Here is a 24,318-nt window from a genome sequence, read left to right as displayed (position 1 = left end):
ATCACTTTCAGGTACACCAATCAGACGTAGATTTGGTCTTTTCACATAGTCCCATATTTCTTGGAGGCTTTGCTCATTTCTTTTTATTCTTTTTTCTCTAGACTTCCCTTCTCGCTTCATTTCATTCATTTCATCTTCCATTGCTGATACCCTTTCTTCCAGTTGATCGCATCGGCTCCTGAGGCTTCTGCATTCTTCACGTAGTTCTCGAGCCTTGGTTTTCAGCTCCATCAGCTCCTTTAAGCACTTCTCTGTATTGGTTATTCTAGTTATACATTCTTCTAAATTTTTTTCAAAGTTTTCAACTTCTTTGCCTTTGGTTTGAATGTCCTCCCGTAGCTCAGAGTAATTTGATCGTCTGAAGCCTTCTTCTCTCAGCTCGTCACAATCATTCTCCATCCAGCTTTGTTCCGTTGCTGGTGAGGAACTGCGTTCCTTTGGAGGAGGAGAGGTGCTCTGCGTTTTAGAGTTTCCAGTTTTTCTGTTCTGTTTTTTCCCCATCTTTGTGGTTTTATCTACTTTTGGTCTTTGATGATGGTGATGTACAGATGGGTTTTCGGTGTGGATGTCCTTTCTGTTTGTTAGTTTTCCTTCTAACAGACAGGACCCTCAGCTGCAGGTCTGTTGGAATACCCTGCCGTGTGAGGTGTCAGTGTGCCCCTGCTGGGGGGTGCCTCCCAGTTAGGCTGCTCGGGGGTCAGGGGTCAGGCACCCACTTGAGGAGGCAGTCTGCCCGTTCTCAGATCTCCAGCTGCGTGCTGGGAGAACCACTGCTCTCTTCAAAGCTGTCAGACAGGGACATTTAAGTCTGCAGAGGTTACTGCTGTCTTTTTGTTTGTCTGTGCCCTGCCCCCAGAGGTGGAGCCTACAGAGGCAGGCAAGCCTCCTTGAGCTGTGGTGGGCTCCACCCAGTTCGAGCTTCCCGGCTGCTTTGTTTACCTAAGCAAGCCTGGGCAATGGCGGGCGCCCCTCCCCCAGCCTCGCTGCCGCCTTGCAGTTTGATCTCAGACTGCTGCGCTAGCAATCAGTGAGATTCCGTGGGCGTAGGACCCTCCGAGCCAGGTGTGGGATATAGTCTCGTGGTGCGCCGTTTTTTAAGCCGGTCTGAAAAGCGCAATATTCGGGTAGGAGTGACCCGATTTTCCAGGTGCGTCCGTTACCCCTTTCTTTGACTGGGAAAGGGAACTCCCTGACCCCTTGCGCTTCCCAGGTGAGGCAATGCCTCGCCCTGCTTCGGCTCGCGCACGGTGCGCGCACCCACTGACCTGCGCCCACTGTCTGGCACTCCCTAGTGAGATGAACCCGGTACCTCAGATGGAAATGCAGAAATCACCCGTCTTCTGCGTCGCTCACGCTGGGAGCTGTAGACCGGAGCTGTTCCTATCTATAGAAGGGTTTTTTAAAGTTGTCCAAAAATTACCTCCAGAAAGAAGTTAGGTGCAAATACAGAGTTGAGCTGTTTTCTTATTTCAAGGAATATTCCTATGGTATCAGAATTGTTATAGAGCATGGAAAACAATGGAAATTATCTCAGTTAATTCTATAAAGCTAATAAGAACCTGATATTAAAATCTGGCAATACCATCCCAAGAAAAAGACTCTTTTTTTTTTTCTGAGATAGAGTTTCGCTCTTGTTGCCCAGGCTGGAGTGCAGTGGCAAGATCTCAGCTCACTGCAACCTCCACCTCCCAGGTTCAAGCAATTCTCGTGCCTCAGCCTCCCAAGTAGCTGGGATTATAGGCGTGCACCACCATGCCCAGCTAATTTTTGTATTTTTAGTAGAGACGGAGTTTCACCATGTTGGCCAGGCTGGTCTTGAACTCCTGACCTCAGGTAATCCATCTGCCTTGGCCTCCCAAAGTGCTAGCATTAAAGGCATGAGCCACCGCAGTCCAGCTAAAAACTGCTCTTGAATCTCACTCATGAATATAGATCCAAAACCCTAAATAAAACACTAAAAACTTAAACTCAACAATATATCTTTTGAAAAATCATCATGACAAAGTACACTTGATTTCAAGAATGCCACGGTGGCCCAATATTTTAAAATTTATTAAGAGAACAGGTCAAATGCATTTGACATTATTCAATATTCATTTCTGATTTTAAAAATCAGACTTGATAAACTGGGAATAAAAGGATACTTTACCATCTACTTCATGACAGAAGTCAAAATTTAAAGTATCACCCCTGTTATATGATATTATTCTGGAAGTTCTTGCCAATGCAATAAGAAAAGAATAAGAAATAGGATGTTCAACTATCAAAACGGACAAAAAAACTGTCATTGTTATTTGAAATGATATAAAAACTATTAGAGCAGAGGATTTAATAAGTAGAATTCTTGCAAAATAAATAAACAAGAACTCATTGCTTCTCTACATAAATACCATTCCAAAATACAACAGGAAAAGATCATGATCATAATAACAACCAAAAAACATAAAATACTAAGAACAAACTCAACAAGAATAATGCACAATATAAATGAGAAAACTGCAAAACTTTGCTTATAAACATAAAAAGAAATTCAATTAAATAAAATAAGGTAAAAGTTAGATTACACAGGCTTGACAAGGCTACAGGAAAACAGATAATCGCATACTTTGCTGCAAAAGTAAAAATGGACAATATCTATCAAAACCTAAATGGCAGGCAGCATGGTAGCTCATGCTTGTAGTCCCTTTGGATTTTGAGAGGCTGAGGCAGGCAGATCACTTGAGCCCAGGAGTTCGAGCCCAGCCTGGGCAACACGATGAAACCCTGTCTCTAAAGAAAATAAGAGAAAGTAACCAGGCGTGGTGGCACACACCTGTTGTCCCAGCTACTCAGGAGGCTGAGGTAGAAGGATCACTTGAGCCCAGGGTGTTGAGGCTACAGTGAGCCAAGATCACGCCACTGTACTCCAGCCTGGGCAACAGGGTGAGATCCTGTCTCAAAAAAAGAAAACAAAACATTAAATGCACATAACCTTTGAGCCAGCAATTCTACTTCTAGAAATTTATTTTACAGATAATATATATGTATAAATATGTGAGACAGAAAGTGTATGTGTGTATGTACACTCAACACAGCATTGTTCTTAATAGCAGAAAGCTGGGAACAACATCAATATTGAAAAATAAGACTCATAAAAGATGACTATCAACATTATAAAAGAACTTGTAGCCATACCATAAATAGTGTGATCAATATATTGAAGAATATTTTTGTAAAACATGTATTTATAAAATAGGCAGGATGTACATACTTCTAAAAATTATCAACGTACTTTTGTCTGCGTGGCAGAATTATGGTAACTTGTTTCTTTCCTGTGCTTTTCTATGTTTTCTAAATTGTCTGCAATACTCATGTATTGTAATTAACAGGGAAAAGTAATAAAAGCTTTATCTGTGGATAAGAGGAATTCTAGTACCTAACATTTGTATCAGGTACTTGCCAGACCTAATGCTTCTAAATTCATATGCACTGCCTCTAAATTCTGTATTTGTAGTTGCCAACTTGCAAAACTCAGCATACATGTTTTTCATTTTCACCAGTTTCTACCACTATTTCAATGAACTCAACCCTGCAGCCCATAGTAAAACTACATTCTGATCTTGAGTGAAGAAGTGAAAGCACCACTCCGCTTGTGTAAAACAGAGGGGAAAAGACCATCATGGCAGGAAGGAGGGCAAACTAGGGTGTTTATCTTGCAAGCCTCAAATCTCTAATTTTATCCACTACAGGAAGCAGTGGCTACTTTTGTTTCATCAACTTTTCTTTATCTCCATGATAAGCGTGTTTTATTATCTGTATATGCACAGTGATGTACTGCTCCAGTAAGCCAGGATATCAGGGCAGGAAACCGGGGAGTATGTTTTAAGGTTTAGATCCTGTCCAACTATATCTCATCAGCAAGAACTGGGAAGTGAAGCTCAGTATAAACATGCCATTTGTGATATACACACTTACACTTCCCCTACAACTGCTCCGCTCTGAGCAGCCAGCATGCAGCGTTTGAGAAAATGTTCTGTAGCCCGATGCTGTCTGCTTCAGAGAGAGCCCTAACCACATTTGGGGGAGAAATGTCTTGTACCTGTTATCTTTATGATCTCCTTAAACACCCTCCATGACAGGAACCCTGCAAACTTCCCCAGATTCATTATAGGGAATTAAATGCTTTCAACTCTATACATTGGTGGTTCACAACTTCTGTATAGGAGAGGTTTAAGGTGCAGTAATCTGGAAGAAAGAGGGGACTGGGAGCAGTGGCTTTCAAATGATTTGTACCTCAATTTGCAGTAACAGTTATTTTATTTCACACTGTGACCCACTGTAAACATAGGTGTAACATGCACATATACACACAAATGTGCAATAATATTACTAAAGTAAAAGCTTTCTAAAACAATACACAGGCTAAGTGTGACACACCTTTACCTATTCAGTAGTGTTATGTTCTAGTCTATTCCATTCTATTAAAAATTCTGCCCAAATCTCACTGAAATTATTCTGATCATGATGGTATCATGATGATAGCAATGTGCAGTTGGAAAAGCACTGGACAAGAGGTCTTTGGGGCCTGGATTTATGACCATTGGAGTGCAGGAGTGGGCTACGCTCATACCCAGACAGATGTCTTGACATCATAGGTACATGGTATCTTTTTGCTCTAATTGAATTGTTGGAGATGAAGCAAATTCAAGAAATTTTTGAGAAGCTGTAGGAGTGTTCAGAGTCACAAATTTCCAAAATTGCATTTATGGAAATCACATTTATGGACATAATTCAAATTTCTGAATCTTTCTCACAACCCTCTTGTTTTTTATTTTAACTTTTACTCTAGATCCAAGGGGTACATGTGCAGATTTGTTACATGGGAATATTGCGTGATGCTGGGGTTTGGAGTATGGATCCCATCACCCAGGTGGTGAACGTAGGACCCAACAGGGTTTTTTAACCCACCCCCACCACCCCCAGAAGTCCCCAGTGTCTATTGTTCCCATGTTTATGTCCGTGCTTGCTCAATGTTTAGCTCCCACTTATAAGTGAGAGCATGCAGTGTTTGATTTTCTGTTCCTGCATTAATTTGTTTGGATCATGGCCTCCAGCTCCATTAATGTTGTTGCAAAGGACATGACTCCATTCTTTTATAAAGCTGCATAGTATTCCGTGGTGTTTATGTACCACATATTATTTATCCAACCCACCATTCATGGGCATCTGACTACCTCTCTTGGAACCCTAGCAGAGGAGGGGAAAGTGGAAGCAGAGTTACCATAGGAAGAGCTGTTGAAGAGCTCAATGTTGAAGAAGGCGTAGTCTCCACTGGTCATGCCATGCCTGTGCGCCGCCAGCATGATGCTCCGGATGGTGTCACTGCTTGCACACATGATCACCACTAGGGGAGGAACAAACAACACACATGAGGCACCCCTTTGCAGAGCACTTCGAGCATGCTGACACCAGTAAGGGACATCTGACAAGGAACGGGATACTTATATGGTCCTGAAGTATCTCCTCACAATCACTTGTTAACTACAAATGGACCATGGAGGAACCTAGCAGACGCCTCCATAACCAAGAGATGGAAGCCAACATCACCAACCATGGGAACACAGACTCATGAGACACCTGGAATAACACTTTAAGGACCAAAAATGTCCAGATAGGCAGCCTACATCTAATCAGAAGGTGGCAGCCACAAACCCAACTTGGGGGATGGTCTGTAGAAAATCGGCCTATGCTCTTTAAAATGGTCAATTTTATGAACAACAAAGACAGGCTGAAGAGACATTCTAGACTGAACAAGGCTTAAAGGAATAGGCAACTGACTGCAATGTTTGATGCTGGATTGGATTCTGGACCTTAAAATAAATACATACATATATACATAAGTGTTTTGCTATAAAGGGCATTATGAAGATGACTGGTGAAATTTGAATAAGTTCCATACACTAGATAATAGAATTCTGTTTGTGTTAAAGTTCTTACTTTTCATAATTATGCTGTGGTTATGTAAGTAAACATTCTTGTTCTTAGGAAGTACACAGTTGAATGTTTAGGGGTAAATAAGCATGATTCTGTACTTTCAAATGGTTCATAACAAGTATTATCTGTGTGTGTATGTATATGTACACATATATTGATTGATAGATAGATAGATGATAGGTAGATGGGTAGAAAAGAGGAGAAGAAAGGAAGGGAGGGGAGGGGAGAGGAGAGGAGGCTAGAGGAGGGGAGAAGAGGGGAGAAGAGGAGAGAGGGACTGGGAGATACTTGAAATCATAAATCAAATGTGAAATAATCAAAATATTAACAATTGATGAAACTCTAAATTAAGCTTTTACAGACCAGTTCTTTATACTTTCTTACATCTTTTGATGAAACTTTAAATGAAGCTTTTACAGACCAGTTCTTTATACTTTCTTACATCTTTTCCAAAAGTGCAAGATTATTTCAAAATAAAGTTCTTTTAAAAAAAAACTGCATCAAATAAATCACCAGATTTGCCCGATATAAGATAGTGAAAACTGTCAACTGCTTTTTATACTTAATAGCATGGTAAATGCATTGTCCTGAAAAAGCAAACTTAATGATTTTAGAGAGAACATTCACTTAGCAAATCAGAGGATTCAGAGGGTGCTACAAGCTTCCTGCTGTTTGAATTTTAAAACATTATTTTCAGGTTGTCTCAACATACGTAAGAAATCGTTTGTAAGATTCCAGGTATCTCTCTCATGTTCTCTCAGTTTATATCCACACTGTTGGATTCAAGAGGCTTCACACAACTCGAAAGCCTCTCGAATTGGATATTGTTGCCTACCACATAAGGGCTACACAGCCTAGAATGAAGTAGGGCTTGACCATTACCCAGTCTATTTGATCCCTGTTGATAGACCCAGGTCTCCATGACCGGTACCACTGTGTTTTGCTGCACACATACTGTGCAGAGAGACCTGGGGAGACCTGGGTGCTATAAACCACATTATCATGATGCATGCCAGCCCTCCAAGATGTGTATGTTCTTTGTAAAAGCATGGGCGCTGAAAGACATAAAACAAACTTCAGGCTATGCCAAAGCGGCCTTGGCAACCTGCATGGAGGTTGGGTTCTTGTTGATATTTAGTTTACTGCGCACGTTAATTCAGTGTTAGATCATGACTCTGACATTTCATACCCCAAAAGGGCTCGGTGTACAGCATAAAAGCTCTAGAGAAAAAGTTTTTAAAACAATACAAATATTAAAGATCTACAACTGTGGGAGTAGGTGTTGCTTCTGCCTGAAAGTATAGGTATACATTTGGAATAAATAATCTGTTCCAAGATGCCTCAGTAAGAAAGTTTTCAAAGAAACTCCTAATTATTTGTTATGACTTAGACCCTTGTTTTACCTCTGATTTGATTCTAGCCTCTTAAATGAACAAAGAGCCAAGGTGTCCCATAAAACATTCAACAAGGGACTGAGGCTGGACAAGTTTGAAGAATGTGGATTCCAAGAGTGGATGTCTCCAGGAGGTTCCAGGAAGTTCTGGCTGACTGGCCACCAAGCAGCCCTCATCATTTTTCGATCAAGTGATCATAGTCCAGGGTCTGGCTCTCAGTCCCAAGATGCAGAACCTGATTCTGTCAACATATAGAGAATAGAGTCATTGCTTAGGGGCAAGTTTCCAGTAACCTAACTCAGATATGTATAGGTAATCTGAAATGCATACTGTTTAAATTCAATGAAGTCCAGGATGGTTATGAATATATTTGTGTCAACATGCCCTGTACCTGAGCATGCTAACTGGAGAGACAAATTATAAGCAGTAGGATGCAAGTAAGGATGAAATCAGAATCAGGGAGGCCAGTAGAGGATTCAGATGTCAAAGGCACCAGAACTTGATGACCCTAGGCATCCATCTAAGAGATATATCTGGTCCAGGACCAAACAGGCAGGGTGCAAGGACCAGAGGACAAGCTTTCCTAAACTTTGCCTGAAGTTTCCCTAAACATTGGCTTCTGTGGCACTTTTTTTTTCTATTTTTACATTCGTGGCCCATCTCCTTTTCTCTCTTCCTGCTATGGTTTGGTTGTGTCCCCCAGATTTCATGTGTTGGAAACTTAATGCTCAAAATCATTTGTTGGTGGTATTTGGAGATGGGGCCTTTGGTAGATACTTATGATTAGATAAGGTCATCAGGTTGGGTCCCCTAAGATGGGACTGGCAGTTTAGAAGAAGAGGAAGAGAGACCTGAGCTGGCACACATTTGCTCTCTCACCATGTGATGCCCTTCATAGTGTTATGACACAGCAAGAAGGTCCTCACAAGATGCCAGCACCATGCTCTTGGACTTCCTAGCCTCTAGAACCATAAGCTAAATAAACTTCTTTTCTTTACAAATTATGCAGTCTGTGGTATTTTGTCATAGCAACAGAAAACAAACTAAGACATACCCCACCACCACCAAGTCCTTCTGATGGACACATTCTTTGTTTTCTTTTCTGTTGTTATTTTGTTTGCTGGTTCATTTGTTTGGAGACAGACTCTCACTCTGTCACCCAGACAAGAGTGCAGTGGCTCAGTCTTAGCTCACTGCAACCTCCATCTCCTGGGCTCAAGCGATCCTCCCACCTCAGTACCTCCCAAGTAACTGAGACTACAGGTGCCTGTTACCACACCCGGCTAATTTTCGTTCTTTTTGTATAGATAGAGTTTTGTCACGTTGGCCAGGCTAAGTGATCGGCCCACCTTGGGCCTCCCAAAGTGCTGAGATTACAGGCATGAGCCACCACGCCCAGCCTACCTTCTTTCTGTAAATGTTAGTAGCCACTTAGACTGAGCAAAAGAGACATAGAGTGGCACTGTGTCTATCTAAGCAGATTTTGATTATTTTAGATCTTATCCATTTTGTGTTGGCCATGTGATTTAAGATTCAGAAGGAAGCCCTAATTTCCAAGTTCATGAGCAGAGCATTGTCTTTCTTGAATAAACCAAACCCATAATGCACATTATCATCCAGTTTCAGTTCAAACTGGAGCAAGCACCTAATGACAGTTGTAAAGTAGTCAGAATGCATGATCCTAGATTTTTATGATGCTCCCCAATCTCTTAGGGTTGTCTCACTCATGCCTAATTGAACAGCAAGTATTTTTAGTAACTTGCCTTTATACAATCAAAAGGTTTAGAATAGTTTTAGTAAAAATAACTTTCTTTTCCTGCTTATGTTTCATCAATTTATATAATAACTAATTAAATTACATATTTATCATAATAAGCACAACCTGCATCAACAGATTTGTGGACAACTCTTAGAAAGTATATGAAGAAGTATGAGAAGTGTGCAGCATATTCAGGAGAACTATACTAGCTGCCAGCACCTACCAACAGGTGATAAGATTTATAGAGAACAGAGGACATCAGCTAATCCTGCGACCTGCATAAGTGGAGGTTAATTAAGGCAGTTTTTGTTGTATCTCAGTATAGTTAATACATAAATATTAATTTTGGGTCACATTGTTAAAATTCTAAAAGAGGGAATGATGGTGTAACTGTAACTTTATGTATAGACTTTTCTTCATTCTACTCTATTTCCTCCTCCTTGCCAAAGAACTTTCAATGTTCCATGCCACCCTCCATCATCTGGTTACCACAATGACTTCTGTAAATGGCTTCTCACTATTGCATCATGTTCTTGCAATCACTCTAAGAACAGCAGAGATAAATGCAAAGAGGTAGCTATAGAAGTCAATTCGGAGAATCAAAAACATTCCAGGTAGTATCCCTGAATTGGGGGGATACTTATTTCCAAAATCTCAAGTTCTCATTGGGAGAAACCTCTAATGTGCTAACATTTCTTATCTCTCAATGTGCTTTCATTTACACTCCCCTCACCCCCAACAAGAGGAAAAGAAGTGAAATGTCTGATTGTTGAGCCTAAAACTGAGTATGCTGGCTCAGTCTTTTCTTCCGTCTTCTTTGGGTTGTGGCTGTTTGCAGAAAGCACACATCATGGGCTTCTTTTGTCACATGGTCAAGAGTTAACAGGGGAGATTTGCAGCTAAATGGCACTATATGTGATTTAATAGATATTCCTGCCTAATTCTGGGAAGAAGTAATAGCAAGCAGGCCCTTTTGGAAATAGATCTAAATCCATGTTCAACTGCTTTTATCAATAATAAGGATATATTCATATTCTCCATCTGGTTACTGTACCCATCTTCCAGTTAATTACAAATTTAGAAGGAAAAGAGGGATATCACTGCATGGAAGCAAAGCAGAGTATGCCATGTCCTGCACACTGAAAATGTGATACGAAAAATGAAAAACTCAACAGTAACTTTAAAAGTGGCCAAGGAAATATCCAAACAAGATGAACTACAAAAAAAAACAACAACAACAACAACAACATAGGTGGTAAATAGAAGGTAAGAAAAGTAGAAGATCAATCCAAGAGGTCTAGCATCCAAATAAGAAAGAAACCTAGAAATAGGAAATAGAGAAAATGAAAAGGATACAATTATCACAGAAATAACTTAAGAAGTATTCCCAGAATTAAAAGATATGAGTTTCTGGATAAAAGAGGCCTATTGAGTACACAAGGAAGAGGAGAAGATTCTAAAAATTTCCAGGAAAGCAAAGCAATGAACTATAAGTTCAGAATCCAAACTGATTCCAGCTTTCTAATAGCAATGTTAGAATTTAGAAGACAGTAAAGCAATACTGTCACATTTCAAGGGAAAATTATTTCCAACCTAGAATACTATAACTATGTGTAAAGGTATGATGAAAATTTTTCAATCACAAAACCTCTCAAAATTTAGGCCTTATTCATCCTTTCTCAGAAAGCTCTTGGAGGATGTGCTCCAACAAAACAAAAATATAATCAAAAAAGAGAAACACACAGGGATCTAGCTCAACAGAGAGGTGATGGAAGTCCCAGGAGGATGTTGAAGAACCCAGAGTGGCAATTGTGCAAAATACCTAGAAAATAACTGGGATGCAAGGCAGGTTCAACATACGCAAATCAATAAATGTAATTGATCACATAAACAGAACCAACAACAAAAACCGCATGATTATCTCAATAGATGCAGAAAAGGCCTTCGATAAAATTCAACAGCCCTTCATGCTAAAAACTCTCAATAAGCTAGGTATTGATGGAATGTATCTCAAAATACTAAGAGCTATTTATGACAAACCCATAGCCAATAGCATACTGAATGGGCAAAAACTGGAAGCAGTTTTTCCCTTTGAAAACTGGCACAAGACAAGGATGCCCTCTCTCACCACTCCTATTCAACATAGTGTTGGAATTTCTGGCCGGGGCAATCAGGCAGGAGAAAGAAATAAAGGGTATTCAATTAGGAAATGAGGAAGTCAAATTGTCCCTGTTTGCAGATGACATGATTGTATATTTAGAAAACCCCATTGTCTCAGCCCAAAATCTCCTTAAGCTGATAAGCAACTTCAGCAAAGTCTCAGGATACAAAATCAATGTGCAAAAATCACAAGCATTCCTATACAACATTAACAGACAAACAGAGAGCCAAATCATGAGTGAACTCCCATTCACAATTGCTACAAAGAGAATAAAATACCTAGGAATCCAACTTACAAGGGATATAAAGGACCTCTTCAACAACTACAAACCACTGCTCAATGAAAATAAAATAAAATAAAATAGGACACAAACAAATGAAAGAATATCCCATGCTCATGGATAGGAAGAATCAATATCATGAAAATGGCCATATTGCCCAAAGTAATTTATAGATTCAATGCCATCCCCATCAAGCTACCAATGACTTTCTTCACAGAATTGGAAAAAACTACTTTAAAGTTCATATGGAACCAAAAAAGAGCTGGCATTGCCAAGACAATCCTAAGCATAAAGAACAAAGCTATAGGCATCACGCTACCTGACTTCAAACTATACTACAAGGCTACAGTAACCAAAACAGCATGGCACCAGTACCAAAACAAATATATAGACCAATGGAACAGAACAGAGGCCTCAGAAACAATGCCACACATCTACAACCATCTGACAAAACAAGAAATGGGGAAAGAATTCCCTAGTTAATAAATGGTGCTGGGAAAATTGACTAGCCATAAGTAGAAAGCTGAAACTGGATCCCTTTCTTACACTTTATACAAAAATTAATTCAAGATGGATTAAAGACTTAAATGTTAAACCTAAAACCATAAAAACCGTAGAATAAAACTTAGGCAATACCTTTCAGGACATAGGCATGGGCAAGGACTTCATGACTGAAACACCAAAGGCAATGGCAACAAAAGCCAAAATAGATAAATGGGATCTAATTAAACTAAAGAGCTTCTGCACAGCAAAAGAAACTACCATCAGAGTGAACAGGCAACCTAGAGAATGGGAGAAAATTTTTGCAATCTACCCATCTGACAAAGGGTTAATATCCAGAATCTACAAATAACTCAAACAAATTTGCAAGAAAAAAACAAGCAATCCCATCAGAAAGTGGGCAAAGGATATGAACAGACACTTCTCAAAGGAAGACATTTATGCAGCCAACAGACACATGAAAAAATGCTCATCTTCACTGGTCATCAGAGAAATGCAAATCAAAAACACAATGAGATACCATCTCATGCCAGTTAGAATGGCAATCATTAAAAAGGCAGGAAACAACAGATGCTGGAGAGGATGTGGAGAAATAGGAACACTTTTACACTGTTGGTGGGAGTGTAAATTAGTTCAACCATTGTGGAAGACAGTGTGGCAATTCCTCAAGGATCTAGAACTAGAATTCTCATTTGACCCAGCAATCCCATTACTGGGTATATACCCAAAGGATTATAAATCATGCTACTATAAAGACACATGCACACGTATATTTATTGCGGCACTATTCACAATAGCAAAGACTTGGAACCAATTCAAATGTCCATCAGTGACAGACTGGATTAAGAAAATGTGGCACATATACATCATGGAATACTATGCAGCCACAAAAAGGCTGAGTTCATGTCCTTTGCAGGGAAATGGATGAAGCTGGAAACCATCATTCTCAGCAAACTATCGCAAGGACAGAAAACCAAACACCACATGTTCTCACTCATAGGTGGGAACTGAACAATGAGATCACTTGGACACAGGGCGGGAAACATCACACACCGGGGCCTGTCAGGGGGTGGGGGGTGGGGGGATTGGGGGAGGGATAGCATTAGGAGAAATACCCAATGTAAATGATGACTTGATGTTTGCAGCAAACCAACATGGCACATGTATACCTATGTATCAAACCTGCACGTGGTGCACATGTACCCTAGAACTTAAAGTATAATAATAAAAAAGCACTCAGGAGATTTAAAATAAAGAATTAGAAGATTATTTAATTATAAATCCATAGGAAATTAAGCAAATAAACAAAAACAGACTGTTTTAACTCCAAGGAAAATAGGTAGGGGAAAAAAAGGAAATGTCAACATAGAAGCCTATGTGACTTAACCTTAAATATCATTTAGAAAGTAATGATAATATTTATACTGAAGACTGAACTAACTAAAAAATATTGTGTAAGAGATGGGGTCTAGCTATGTTGCCCAGGCTGGAATGAAGTGGCTATTCAAATAGGGCAATCCATAGCCTCAAACTCTTGGACTCAAGTAATCCTCCTGCCTCAGCCTACTGAGAAAAATTTTGGCACAACCATATTGGAAAGATGACTGGAAAGAAAGCTTGCATGTGTGGTTAACAGGCAGTAGAATGATCAAGAAGAGAATTTTCTTCCACTGGGATTCCAACAGATAAGACCTAAAACTGAAAAAAAAAAAGTAGCATGTTATTAAGAGATATGAAGGCCAATACTTACAGGAAGAGCTAACAAGAATTGAGAGTGAAAAATGGAGAGTAGGAGACAGGAAACTTTTTCTCCTCATAAACCTTGTGTAGTTTTCTCACTTTCTATAGCTGTAGAACTAAATTTTAGTAAAAAGTAAATCTAACTTTTTTCAAAAAAGATTTCTCTCTGGCTGTTTCTACACTCCATAGCAATGGATATTGTTTGCAAAATGGAGATTGCATCTTTATTTCTGTTGTTCATAAAGCTCCATCTACTCCAAAGGCCTTTAGAGTTTCCACACTGCAGCCTACAAAGCTCCTTTTTTCCCCTGCTGTGTTAGTTATTTTACACTTATCATGGGTTCTTTCCTTAAAAATGCTGCTGATTGACCACTTGGTCATTTACCCCAGACTAATTCTAAAAATAAATGATTCTTGTATTGATTAAATACTGTTATCTCTATCTCTACAGACTGTATAATGTTGTACAGTCATTATGCAGGCCCAGATTAATGACATACTAGTAACTAAAAGGATAAAACTACAGTTCTTCACATAAAAACATTTGCATTAGGATACTTCTAGTTCTGCATCATATAAAGTGCATCGACAAAACAACTACTGGCTTGTATTGCTTGAAAAAATTATTTCTAAGCCTGTCTTTTTAAAACTAAATTTATTGTTAAGTGTGTGGAATATTGAGGGCAGTAGCTGGCTGTGTAAGTGAATCTATTTTAAATAAAGATAATTGTTTTTAAAAATAATATATGCTCAGGTCTGTTTATTTTAGTGGCATTAGCGAAAGACATGACAGGAAAAAAAAAGATTTTAAATTATTGACTTAGATGGTAAATCCTTAAAATGAAGGAATAATTGATGCCCCTTAGTTTTTCTTTCTACAGTATGCCATGTGAAATTTTAGTCGCATTATTATTTGAGATGCTGGCACGGTCAGTTTTTTACTTGTTCAAACATTTGTGATTTGGTTTTAAAGAGAAACTTAAGTCCAAAAAAAAAGTAATACCAATGTTCTCACCAAAAGAGGGAGGAACTCTCTCTACTTCAATTCATAATACTTAATAGGGAATTTTCAAAAGCAAAAATACTGTCAGTTGCATTTTCACACTTGGGTGAGAATATCAGTTTGAAAAGGCCTGATTCTCACCCCACACATTGTTTCACAGAGAAGAAAACTCACATAACGAGGCCAGCCAAATCCACAGGCATCTGCATCTCAGCCCAGGGTTCTTTCCCATGGCATGGCCTCACCCTTGGGGTAAAGGTGATTATCATCATATATAAAATAATAACTACAATGAAACCGCACATTTATTGAGCACTTCGTATTCTTCTGGCACTGCTCCCAGGCATTCCTGGGTTAGCTTCTGTAACCCTCACAGTTTCCCAAAGACGTGGGTGCTCTGACTACCCCTACTTTACCTAAGGAGCTCGAGGTACGGAGATTTCATAGCAGTCCAAGATCCCCCAGCCGGTGACTGAGCCAGAAACTTCACTGCAACCATGTACCGAAGCCCTATTTAATACATTAACTGCTTACGGTAAAGTAACTGTGTTACTTCAATGTATTTTTAAAAGGTCCCCTAAGAGAGCTTTGTTATCAAGTAACTTTTTCTCTTGAGTGTAAGGAATTTCGGGTGGAAGGATGATTAGAGGCGACTGGAGGACGATTAGAGGAGAAACTGTTTTGTTTCCTATTTCTAAATATCTGCCAGGTCACTGTTGGAAATACTTTTTAGAGTAAGAATTGTAAAATCCTAACCTTATCACTTGTAAAATATACAGGTCAGTTAAGCAAACTTTCACCCCTCAATGCAAACTTGGAAAAAAAAAAAAAAAGCAAAGAGACTTCGGAACGTCTATGAGGCTTTTGGAATTAAAAAATAATTCCTACAGCCGACTTCAGCCCTAGTCCTCAGAAGCCCGGGGCGCACCAGTCCCCAGGCCCACCAGGGCACTGCTGTCCGCCCAGCCCCAGGCCTCAGCCACCACTGTGAGGGTGAGGGGCCCCGGGGCCGCGATCTGCCCTCCTCTGGTCTCACACATGCCCGTGGTTTTGTATCCCAGGCCACGTGCGCCGGGGCAGCCGCTGACATTGGGATCTACAGGGTAGTGACATTACGGACGAGTCAGCAAGCCGCGGATCTCGCCCGTAGGGGGACACATCCCCAGCCCCAGCCCGCCTTGAGAAGTCTCTGACTTCTAGCGCTTAGCCCTCGAAAGCCGAGAACTGGAGAAGCAGGTTCCGGGAGCCATAGCAGCCCCGGGCGCAGACACCCCCGTGGAGGCTGCAGTAACCTGGCGACTGGGGCTTGGGAGTGTAGATGTGGGTTCCTTGCAGAGGCGTGGCAGGCGTGGCAAGTCCGCAGCCGTTGGACACACGTGCCCTTTTTCATAATCGGCAAAGCCTGCGCCCCGCCTGCTTGGCTGGCAGGAATTCGGCACAGACAGCCTGGAGTTCCAGAGCTCAAAATTTGGCCATGCATTCCCACTGTCAAACACCTCTCGCCTCTTTGCTCTAAAGGGTGAGTCCGAGGTGGCCAAGATGGCAAGGCAGTGACAGCAGCGCCATTATCGATGGCTTCTCTGTCCACTCTCACCTGTTCCTGGGGCCCTCGGCCTCAGGTTGCGCCGTCCCCTACGACCAGCGCCCAGGTGCTCGGCCATGCCAAGTTGTGGACTAGCCCGGCGCCTGGCTCAACTCCGCTCCCCTTCGGTCTCATCCGCGTGGCACTGGGGTCTCGGGGAGCTTTGCCGGGATTGCACCACTCACATTCCAGGCGCGTGAGCGCCAAGGGGGAGCAGAGACGGGATTCCCTCATCGCAGTGCTCCTAATCCCTGACTAGAGGGAGGAGGGATCGGCGCTATGCCGGCATCTCAGTCCGCCTTCCCTCAGATTCTACCCTACCGTAAAATGGGCCACACTGGCGACTACACGTCCGCGTCCACCCGCTCCCCGAAGCCATAGCCACCATCCTCAGCCTCGAGCTCTTTGTCCAGTTTGGGTTTTATTCCAACACCCAAAGACCCATGGAGAAAACTTGGGGGACAAGTGGAAAGAAGGTTCAGCGCTCCTTTCTTCAAAAGGCACTCCCGCAAAGCTTAGCTCTGGGCGCATTAGAGACTGCGTTGCAGAACACGCTGGGAGAAGTGAGTGTCGCCAGAATTCAGACACACAGGGGCATTTTTGGTGGAAACCACAGAAGCTCGTTTATAAGGGGCTGGAAGGGAAATGAAAGGAATGAGAAGAGTGATTCAACAAGCCTTTAAAAGAAACCTGGGGTCTGTGGAAACAACAGTCAGAGAAACCCCAAGGGCGGGCGAGCTAAGTGGCGACGCCTGGCTGCGAGGCGTCCGCGGACGCCTAAGTGGGGGCGCACGCTGGCGAAGGACAGGGGAACAAGTTCTTTCCGCCTCGGATGCTTCAGACCCTGGATGGAGCCAGGCACTGGGAGTGCGCCCCCTAATCACCAGCCCGGCGCTGGCAAAGTGGAAACTGGGAAGAAAAAACATCCAAATGTTTGACAGCGCCTGTTGGACCTGGGCACGCAGGAGCTGCAGACGCCCTCCCCTCCAACCCCTTCACCTCCCTGGGACCCTCTAGGTACACCGCGATGGGCGGTCGTCAAAGGTTGTCGCAGCCACACAGCGCATACCTGAACGAGTGCCCGCGCGCACCCGACCTCAGCGCCGCAGGGGGGGAGTGGGGTCTGCAGAGTGGACGAGTGTGCAGGGAGAGCCGCGGAGAGCGGTTGGGTTAGGGCCCGGGGCCCGGGACGCGCCCCTGCTCACCTCTCTCACTGTCCTGGATATTGCGCACGATGTCTTCCAGATCCAAGTCTTTGGTCTCGTCGAAACTGTAGATGGACGTGTGCAAACCCTCCTCCTGGAAGACCTCGTGGACCCCCTCCAGGGTGAAGTAGCAGTTCCGCTCCAGCTTGTCGTCGCTGTAGACCAATGCAGCGCGGCTCCAGTGGTGGTGGCGGAACAGGGCGAGCATCATCTCGCCCATCTTGGCGTAGGCGGGCGCCACGCGCGTGAGGTGCGAGTACTCAGAGTCCTTGTGCTGGAAGCCAGCGGCCAGCGCCCCAGCCGACAGCATGGGCAGGTCCCAGTGCGATGCAAGCCGGGCCACTGGCGCGGCTGCATACTCGCACACTGGCCCCAGGATAAGGTCCGGCTTGGCGCCCCGCGCCGCCGCCACGCGGTCCACCAAGCTGAAGAGCGCACGGTTACCACAGTCTGAATCCTCGTAAGCCACCTGGAAGCGAGTGCCCGGCGGCAGAAGCCGCCTCCCAGTCCCGTTGCCCTCCACGCTGCGCAGAGCATACTCGATGGCCGGCCGCACCCGGGTGAGTGAAAACAAGTACGAGTCATCCTGGGGCAGTAACACCAGCACCTCGATCTTCTGTGGCGGCAGCGCCTCTCTCTCCTGGCGTCCGCCGCCTATGCCCGCGCCACCGCCGCCGCCGCCAACGCCACCGCCACCGGTGCCGCCGGCCAGCAACGCCCAGCCGAGTAGTACGCACGGGGAGAAAGTGAGCACCAGCAGAGACGGCATCGTGCCGCAAGAAAGAGCTTGCCCTAGCCGCTGCCGACTCGCCCTCTGCCCCCTACCCACCCTTCCTCTTTCCTCCCCACTCTTCTCTCCAAGGTCCCTGCGCCCCCTTGGGCGCTTTAACAAAATAGAATACCCCCTTCACTAATGCGCCAAAAGATAGAGAGGAAGCGTCCTTCTCTGCAATGTCACTAGTTTTTCTTAAAAAAAAAAGAAAAAGAAAAAGAAAAAGTTCACCGGGTGTAAACCTGTGCGTCTGTAATATACATATATATATACTTGTATATATTCGCCCTCCGTTTATACATATACTATTTTGCTTAGAGGTGGCTTCTTATTTGGGCGTTGCTAAGGTTGCTTTTGAAAGCGTTTTTGTAGAAGAAAAAAAAAGTTAGACTTGTCCAAGTGTTTGTAATTGACGGTGCATCTCCCTCGCATTTGATCTCATTGATTCGCGCCGGTTCCTGGATCCATAGCCCGCGTTTAAATAGCGTGGCAGCGGCTGAGCGTGTTACCACACATGGCGCGCCGAGGCCGGGCTTGTATTTCCAGCGGGTGGGGTGGGTGGGGGTGGGGAGATGTGGGGGCTGGGCTGGGGGAGTCTCTCATTAACATTCTTACATCAGGGCTCCTCCCTGCACCCCTTCACTACCCATCGCGCCCCTGTCCCTAACCACCACTCCCCGCAGGCCCTCTGCCTTTTCCTTAAAGCTGAAATCGCCCACGTCTGCACCGGCAAGAGCCCCCACCACGCCGCGTGCCTGTGCGATCCCCGCCTCTCCCTTGCCACGCTCTCCAGCTCCTGGCTTCAAAAAAGGAAACGTGCTTTAAAGTAGAGAAATGCGCGCGCGCACGCACACACACACACACACACACACACATACACACACACACACCGTGCCAAAAAAAAAAAAAAAACAGGACTGGGGGAAAGGGATGGTTCTAGAAATTGTGGTTTCGGTGCAAAAATCCTTAGGTGCCGCTTGCTCTCACCTTTCTCGTTCTGGCCACATTCCTTCCTGAAGCACCGACGCGGGGCGAGCACCTGACCTTCCTGGTCCCTCGGCGCAAGGTCAGGGAACAAGGACCAAGGTCCCAGTGCAGATGGCTCCATCGCGGACCTGGTGTGCCCGGCTGCCCCGGGCGTCACCTACACCCCGCCTTCCTCAGCCCCGCGCCAGCCCCCTCCTGCTGGGCCACGCAGGTTTGCGCTGGAATCGCAGCGGTGCCGGGGTCACAGTGTCCCAGCTCACGGACCCTCTGTCAGCGCACTGAGAGCAGGAAAGTGAAACTTGTTGCTCCCAAAGGCGAGGGAATGGTTGAACTTCTGGAGGTGTCACAAAGCTTGGAAAGCATCCCCAAAGCGTCCTCGGGGCTTTGTTTGCTAAACCAGGTACCTAAATAAAGGGACTGTCTTTCCCAAAACGTTCCCGGTAGGTCCCCCGGGTACGACACACGCTCCCCTCCAACCTGAGTGCTCAAAGATCCAACCGCTCCTTCTCTGGAGCGCTCGAGGCACTGTGCTGGGGTTCCGCGACTCCAAGAAAGGTCCTGCCTTGGAGACCCAGTCCTCCCACTGGCCATAGCCACAGCAGCGGTGGAGACCGGAGGGAAGCGGCTCTGGAGAAGTCCGTGACCAGAGGAGCATCGCGGGAGTCCGCCGCGCGGCGGGGCGGGTCAAAATGGAACTGGACCTTCTGTGCCTACTGCAGCCAAGCCATTTGCAATGTGAACGGGCTACACTGGGCGGGAGAATTCTGACAATTAAGTCCCGCACAGTTAAATACATTGAAAATGTGTTAAAATGGTCTTTCATTTGGCTAGGCGTCCGTGTCCACAAATTTCTTTTAGTCTCAGACCGACGCCCTCTTTCGGCAGAAACTTGCACCCGACTCAACCCGGGTGCCGCAGTCCCAGACGCTGCGTTTTTTACTCCGAGGCCTTAACGCGCTCTGGTTCTCACTTGCGACGGTGAAAAGGCAAACTGGGGTTTCTGGGGATATGGCAACTTCTGGCGTCAGCGCTCGCCTCCCTTAACAGCACTCTCCTTATCGCTCTTTCTGGAACCGTCAATGTGATTATGGGTAATGTTTCAGCTTCTGGGTCATTTATATTTCAGATTATGCACTGTGATTCCGAAATCTTCACTGTTAAGTAGGAGCTTCTAATTCCTGCGTGAATTTCCATTTATTTAATTAGAGCCACTAACCAGGAGCAAAAGAGACATCTATATAAAATTTAATTCCACAAACAGGGTAATACACACACACTGGAAATTGAGATTTAGTGCTCCACAGCAATTAAATCTTTCCTGAATTTGCAGAAGGGCAGGCGTTTATGGCAGCACAGATTTAAAAAAAAAAAAAAGAACAACAACAAAACAAGAACTAAATCATGAATTCCAAGGGTCTTAATGGATTTCAAAACTGGTTGCCAGGCACTGTGCTGGGGTTCCGAGACTCCAAGAAAGGTCCTGCCTCGGAGACCCAGTCCTACCACTGGCCACAGTGGTAGGAACCAGTGTTTCCTATTACTCTGCGGTATGCCCTGTGTCTGCGGAACACCAGCCAGTGGCGATATGATTCTGCTGTGTGTGGTGTGGGTTTATGCGGAGAGTCTGGGGTTTCAGTGGCACCGGTGTGAACGCCTGTCCCATCCCAGATGCTACCTAGCCTCGCCTGCAGTTCAACAGCAGGGCAGTGCGCTTAAGTAAGGGTGAGTGCCCGTAGCCTCTCCGCAGCTTTTGGACAAGAGCTCTCGACTTGCAGTTTGTCACACTCAAGAGCACCAACAAGACCAAGCTGCGGAAGGGAAGAGACCCCAAACCAAGCAGCGGAATGAATTAAAAAAAAAAAAAAAAAAAAGCCAGTGTTATGCTTTTGCTGAGGCTCAAAACACCCCTTAAGAATTCCAGTGAGCAACAATTAGGGTTTTTAAAAAACCTTTTCAAATGAAAAGAGTTACAAGATTATGGGAAGAACCACCAAGTAATGTAAGTGTATGGATTTCAGTGTTACGGGTTTGTTTACTTTCCATCAAGTTAGAATTTTTGCAACCAACTGAAAGTTTGTGTAAATATGTAGTTCTAAATCTTCAGGCCAGAAGACTTAAGTCACCCAGCCTGACACCCCTTACTCTCTAGATGAATTAAGGCCCAAACAGTATAAGTGATATACTTAAATACCTCTTCATCCTCTGAGAATATTTTTAAATGGGATTGTATTCAAAATAAACCAAGGACCACCAGTTACATCATGTGAAAGTGTTAGGAACAAAGTTAATTTCTACTCTAAGTAATAACATTCTTTATATCAAGTTTATATATATATATAGCTAAGTTTGGAGGCTAATACAGCACAATAAACCCAAAAATAACATTTTGTAATAGAATTTTTGCAGCACTTTAATCACAAAAATGAACCAAAAGGAAAAAATAGAAATAACTTATTTATTTGACTCAATGTTTAAATATTATTTCTTTCAATTCTGTAAAACACTGAAATGGGGAAAAATAAGTATTTTTTTAACATTCAAAAGAGTGGTAACCTTTTTACTAGGTGCTTCCTTTCTGGCTTCAGTTGTTGAATGAAACCAAAGGAAAGTTATGGGAAAATGCTGCAAAATGAAAGAAAATTAGCCATTTGAAAGAAAGACAATGTTAGCTCTAAACAGGATATTTCAGAAACTAATAGACTTTTTATGAGGTTTAGAAATGTTTTACTTAATATCCACAAGCCATGTTTTGTTGTTTGGGTTGTTGTTTTTTTTTTTTTTTTTTTAAAGCTACTACAATAAGGTGGCAAGCTACTACAATAAGGTGGCAAGTTTTCTATAAAGTATTCAACGGTTTATTTTCCAGCTCTATGAAATGAAATTACTGTCTATATGTTATTTCTCACTACCAGGAAAGACAGCATTAATATAGGAAAACTAACATGTGATTCTTTGAAGTGTATTAGAAATTCTATCAGAAGTAAGTTTTCTCCACCACCAACTGTAACAGTCTCTGCAACTCTTCTCCCTTGGCATCCTGGCTGCAACCTCTAAACTAAGAACCCACCTAGATTTTCAAAGGGCCTTTTCTCCCTTGTTGAGCCAGCCCTAAAGTTGTATTCGAGAATACCCCTGTGAAGCCTGTGGCCCACAATAAAATACCTTCTGAGGCCAGAATTGTTGAAAACACACTCCCCCCTAGAGGCAGAAAAGATGAAAGAACATTACAAATAATTCAGGAACATTTCTGTAATGTAATCAGTGTTGAGATTTCATTCTTTACATATAGTTGCTGTTTTAGAGTGAACTATTCAAGAAGTGGGGAAAAATATCAATGGATGCCAAAAAATTAAATTAAAATTTTGCCTCTAGGTTCTCACTTTCCTTAGCAGGGACTTTATTAACTTACTCTTTTTCTTCTATTATATAAATCTATTATTTTAATTTGCCAGCACTATAAATAATAGTAATTTTATATTTTTCTAATTAAATTTATAATTCAATCTCATCAGAAGCTGCAGCTAATGTGACCTTAAGGGGTTCTTTTGAAAACACAGAGTTGTTTCTTTATTATAATCCTCCTAGATTTCCATCAACTACAATCTTTTTTTCACTTCTTTGAAGATGTTCTGAGGCAAAGTGACATTAGAAAGACTTCTGAAAAATGTATAGCTAGTCTGTGATTTAACCTGAATACTGGCATAAGATTTGCAAGCTATATGAAGAATTCTCATATCATTGATTTATAGACAAGTTAATTTATATAGATTATTATATTCACAAAAACGAGTGTGAATGGGGACTTCGAAAAGTTCATGTAAAATGGAATTAAAAGATAAAAATTTAAAATATGAACTTTATTTCTTAACATAAGATTCACAAGTTCAAGACACTCTTCTGAGTGGTGATCCCAACCATGTAGTTTATCCCTAAAAAGCCAAGGGTCCTGGAAACTTAAGCATGTCAATGCAATCTTTATTAACAGAAAAAAAAAAAGAGTGCCCTTTACAAATTTATTTAAGACCAGGAAACAAAGAGAAGTCAGAAGGAGCCAAATCAGGACTATAAGGTAGACACCTAATGATTTCCCATCAAAACTCTCACAAAATCACCTTTGATGACAGAAATGAGCAGGAATATTGTCGTGGTGGGGAAGAAGTCTCTGGCGAAACTTTCCCAGACATTTCTAGGCAAAGTTTTGACTAACTTTATCAAAACACTCTCATAATAAACAAAAGTTACCATTCTTTGATCCTCCAGAAAGTCAACAAGCAAAATGCCTTAAGCATTTCAAGAAACCATTGCCATAACCTTGGCTCTTGACCACTTCCACCTCTTGGTAGCCACTGCTTTGATTGTGATTGTCTTCAGGATCATGTTGGTAAAGCAGTGTTTCATCCCCCTGTGTATTAGGCCATTTTTGCATTGAAATAAGGAAATAACTGAGACTGGTTAATTTATAAAGAAAAGTTGTTTAATTAGCTCACGGTTCTGCAGGATGTACAAGAAGCATGGCACCAGAATCTGCTCGGCTTCCAACAAGGGCCTCAGCAAGCTTACAAGAATGGCAGAAGGCGAAGGGGGAGCAGGCACCTCACATGCTGAGACAGAGTGCAGGGTTGTCAGGGAGGTGCCACACACTTAAACAGCCAGATCTCATGAGAATTCACTCACTATTGCCAAGGACAGCACCAAGTCATGAGGGATACTCCCTCATGACCCAAACATCTCCCACCAGGCCCCGCCACTGACACTGGGGATTACAATTCAGCATGAGATTTGGCAGGGACAATTCTCCAAATAAATGCTTTGGGATATTTCACTTGTTTAAAATTTCCATTGAAAGTTCTGCTTTTGTCTTCAACTAATCTGGCTGCAACAGTTTTGGCACCCATTGACTGGAATATTTGCTGAACTTTAATTTTTCCACTGGAAATGTGTAAGCTGAACCAATTGAGGTA

At 42.9% G+C, this 24,318-nt stretch overlaps 1 protein-coding gene across 4 annotated transcripts in view; it reads right to left on the bottom strand.

Annotated features, from left to right (window-relative positions):
- Positions 1 to 20,164, bottom strand: part of NPR3 (natriuretic peptide receptor 3) — a 91,381-nt gene extending 71,217 nt beyond the window's left edge. The window contains exons 1-2 of one of the 4 annotated variants that reach the window (XM_055367617.2): positions 19,358 to 20,164; positions 5,261 to 5,383 (exon numbers count right to left, since the gene is read on the bottom strand). In XM_055367617.2, coding sequence (XP_055223592.1) covers positions 5,261 to 5,383; positions 19,358 to 19,478 — 244 coding nt within the window. In that variant the 5' untranslated portion in view covers positions 19,479 to 20,164. Of the gene's footprint in view, positions 1 to 5,260; positions 5,384 to 17,598; positions 19,301 to 19,357 lie in introns of those variants that run through there. The other 3 variants (XM_055367616.2, XM_004058994.5, XM_019013701.4) reach the window with 3 other exon arrangements.
- Between the last annotated feature and the right edge of the window lie 4,154 nt (positions 20,165 to 24,318).

Source organism: Gorilla gorilla, chromosome 19 (genome assembly GCF_029281585.2).
Source record: "Gorilla gorilla gorilla isolate KB3781 chromosome 19, NHGRI_mGorGor1-v2.1_pri, whole genome shotgun sequence".
Taxonomy (NCBI): Eukaryota; Metazoa; Chordata; class Mammalia; order Primates; family Hominidae; genus Gorilla; species Gorilla gorilla.
The sequence above is the reverse complement of the archived record's forward strand: the minus strand, read 5'-3'. Positions and strand labels throughout refer to the sequence as shown.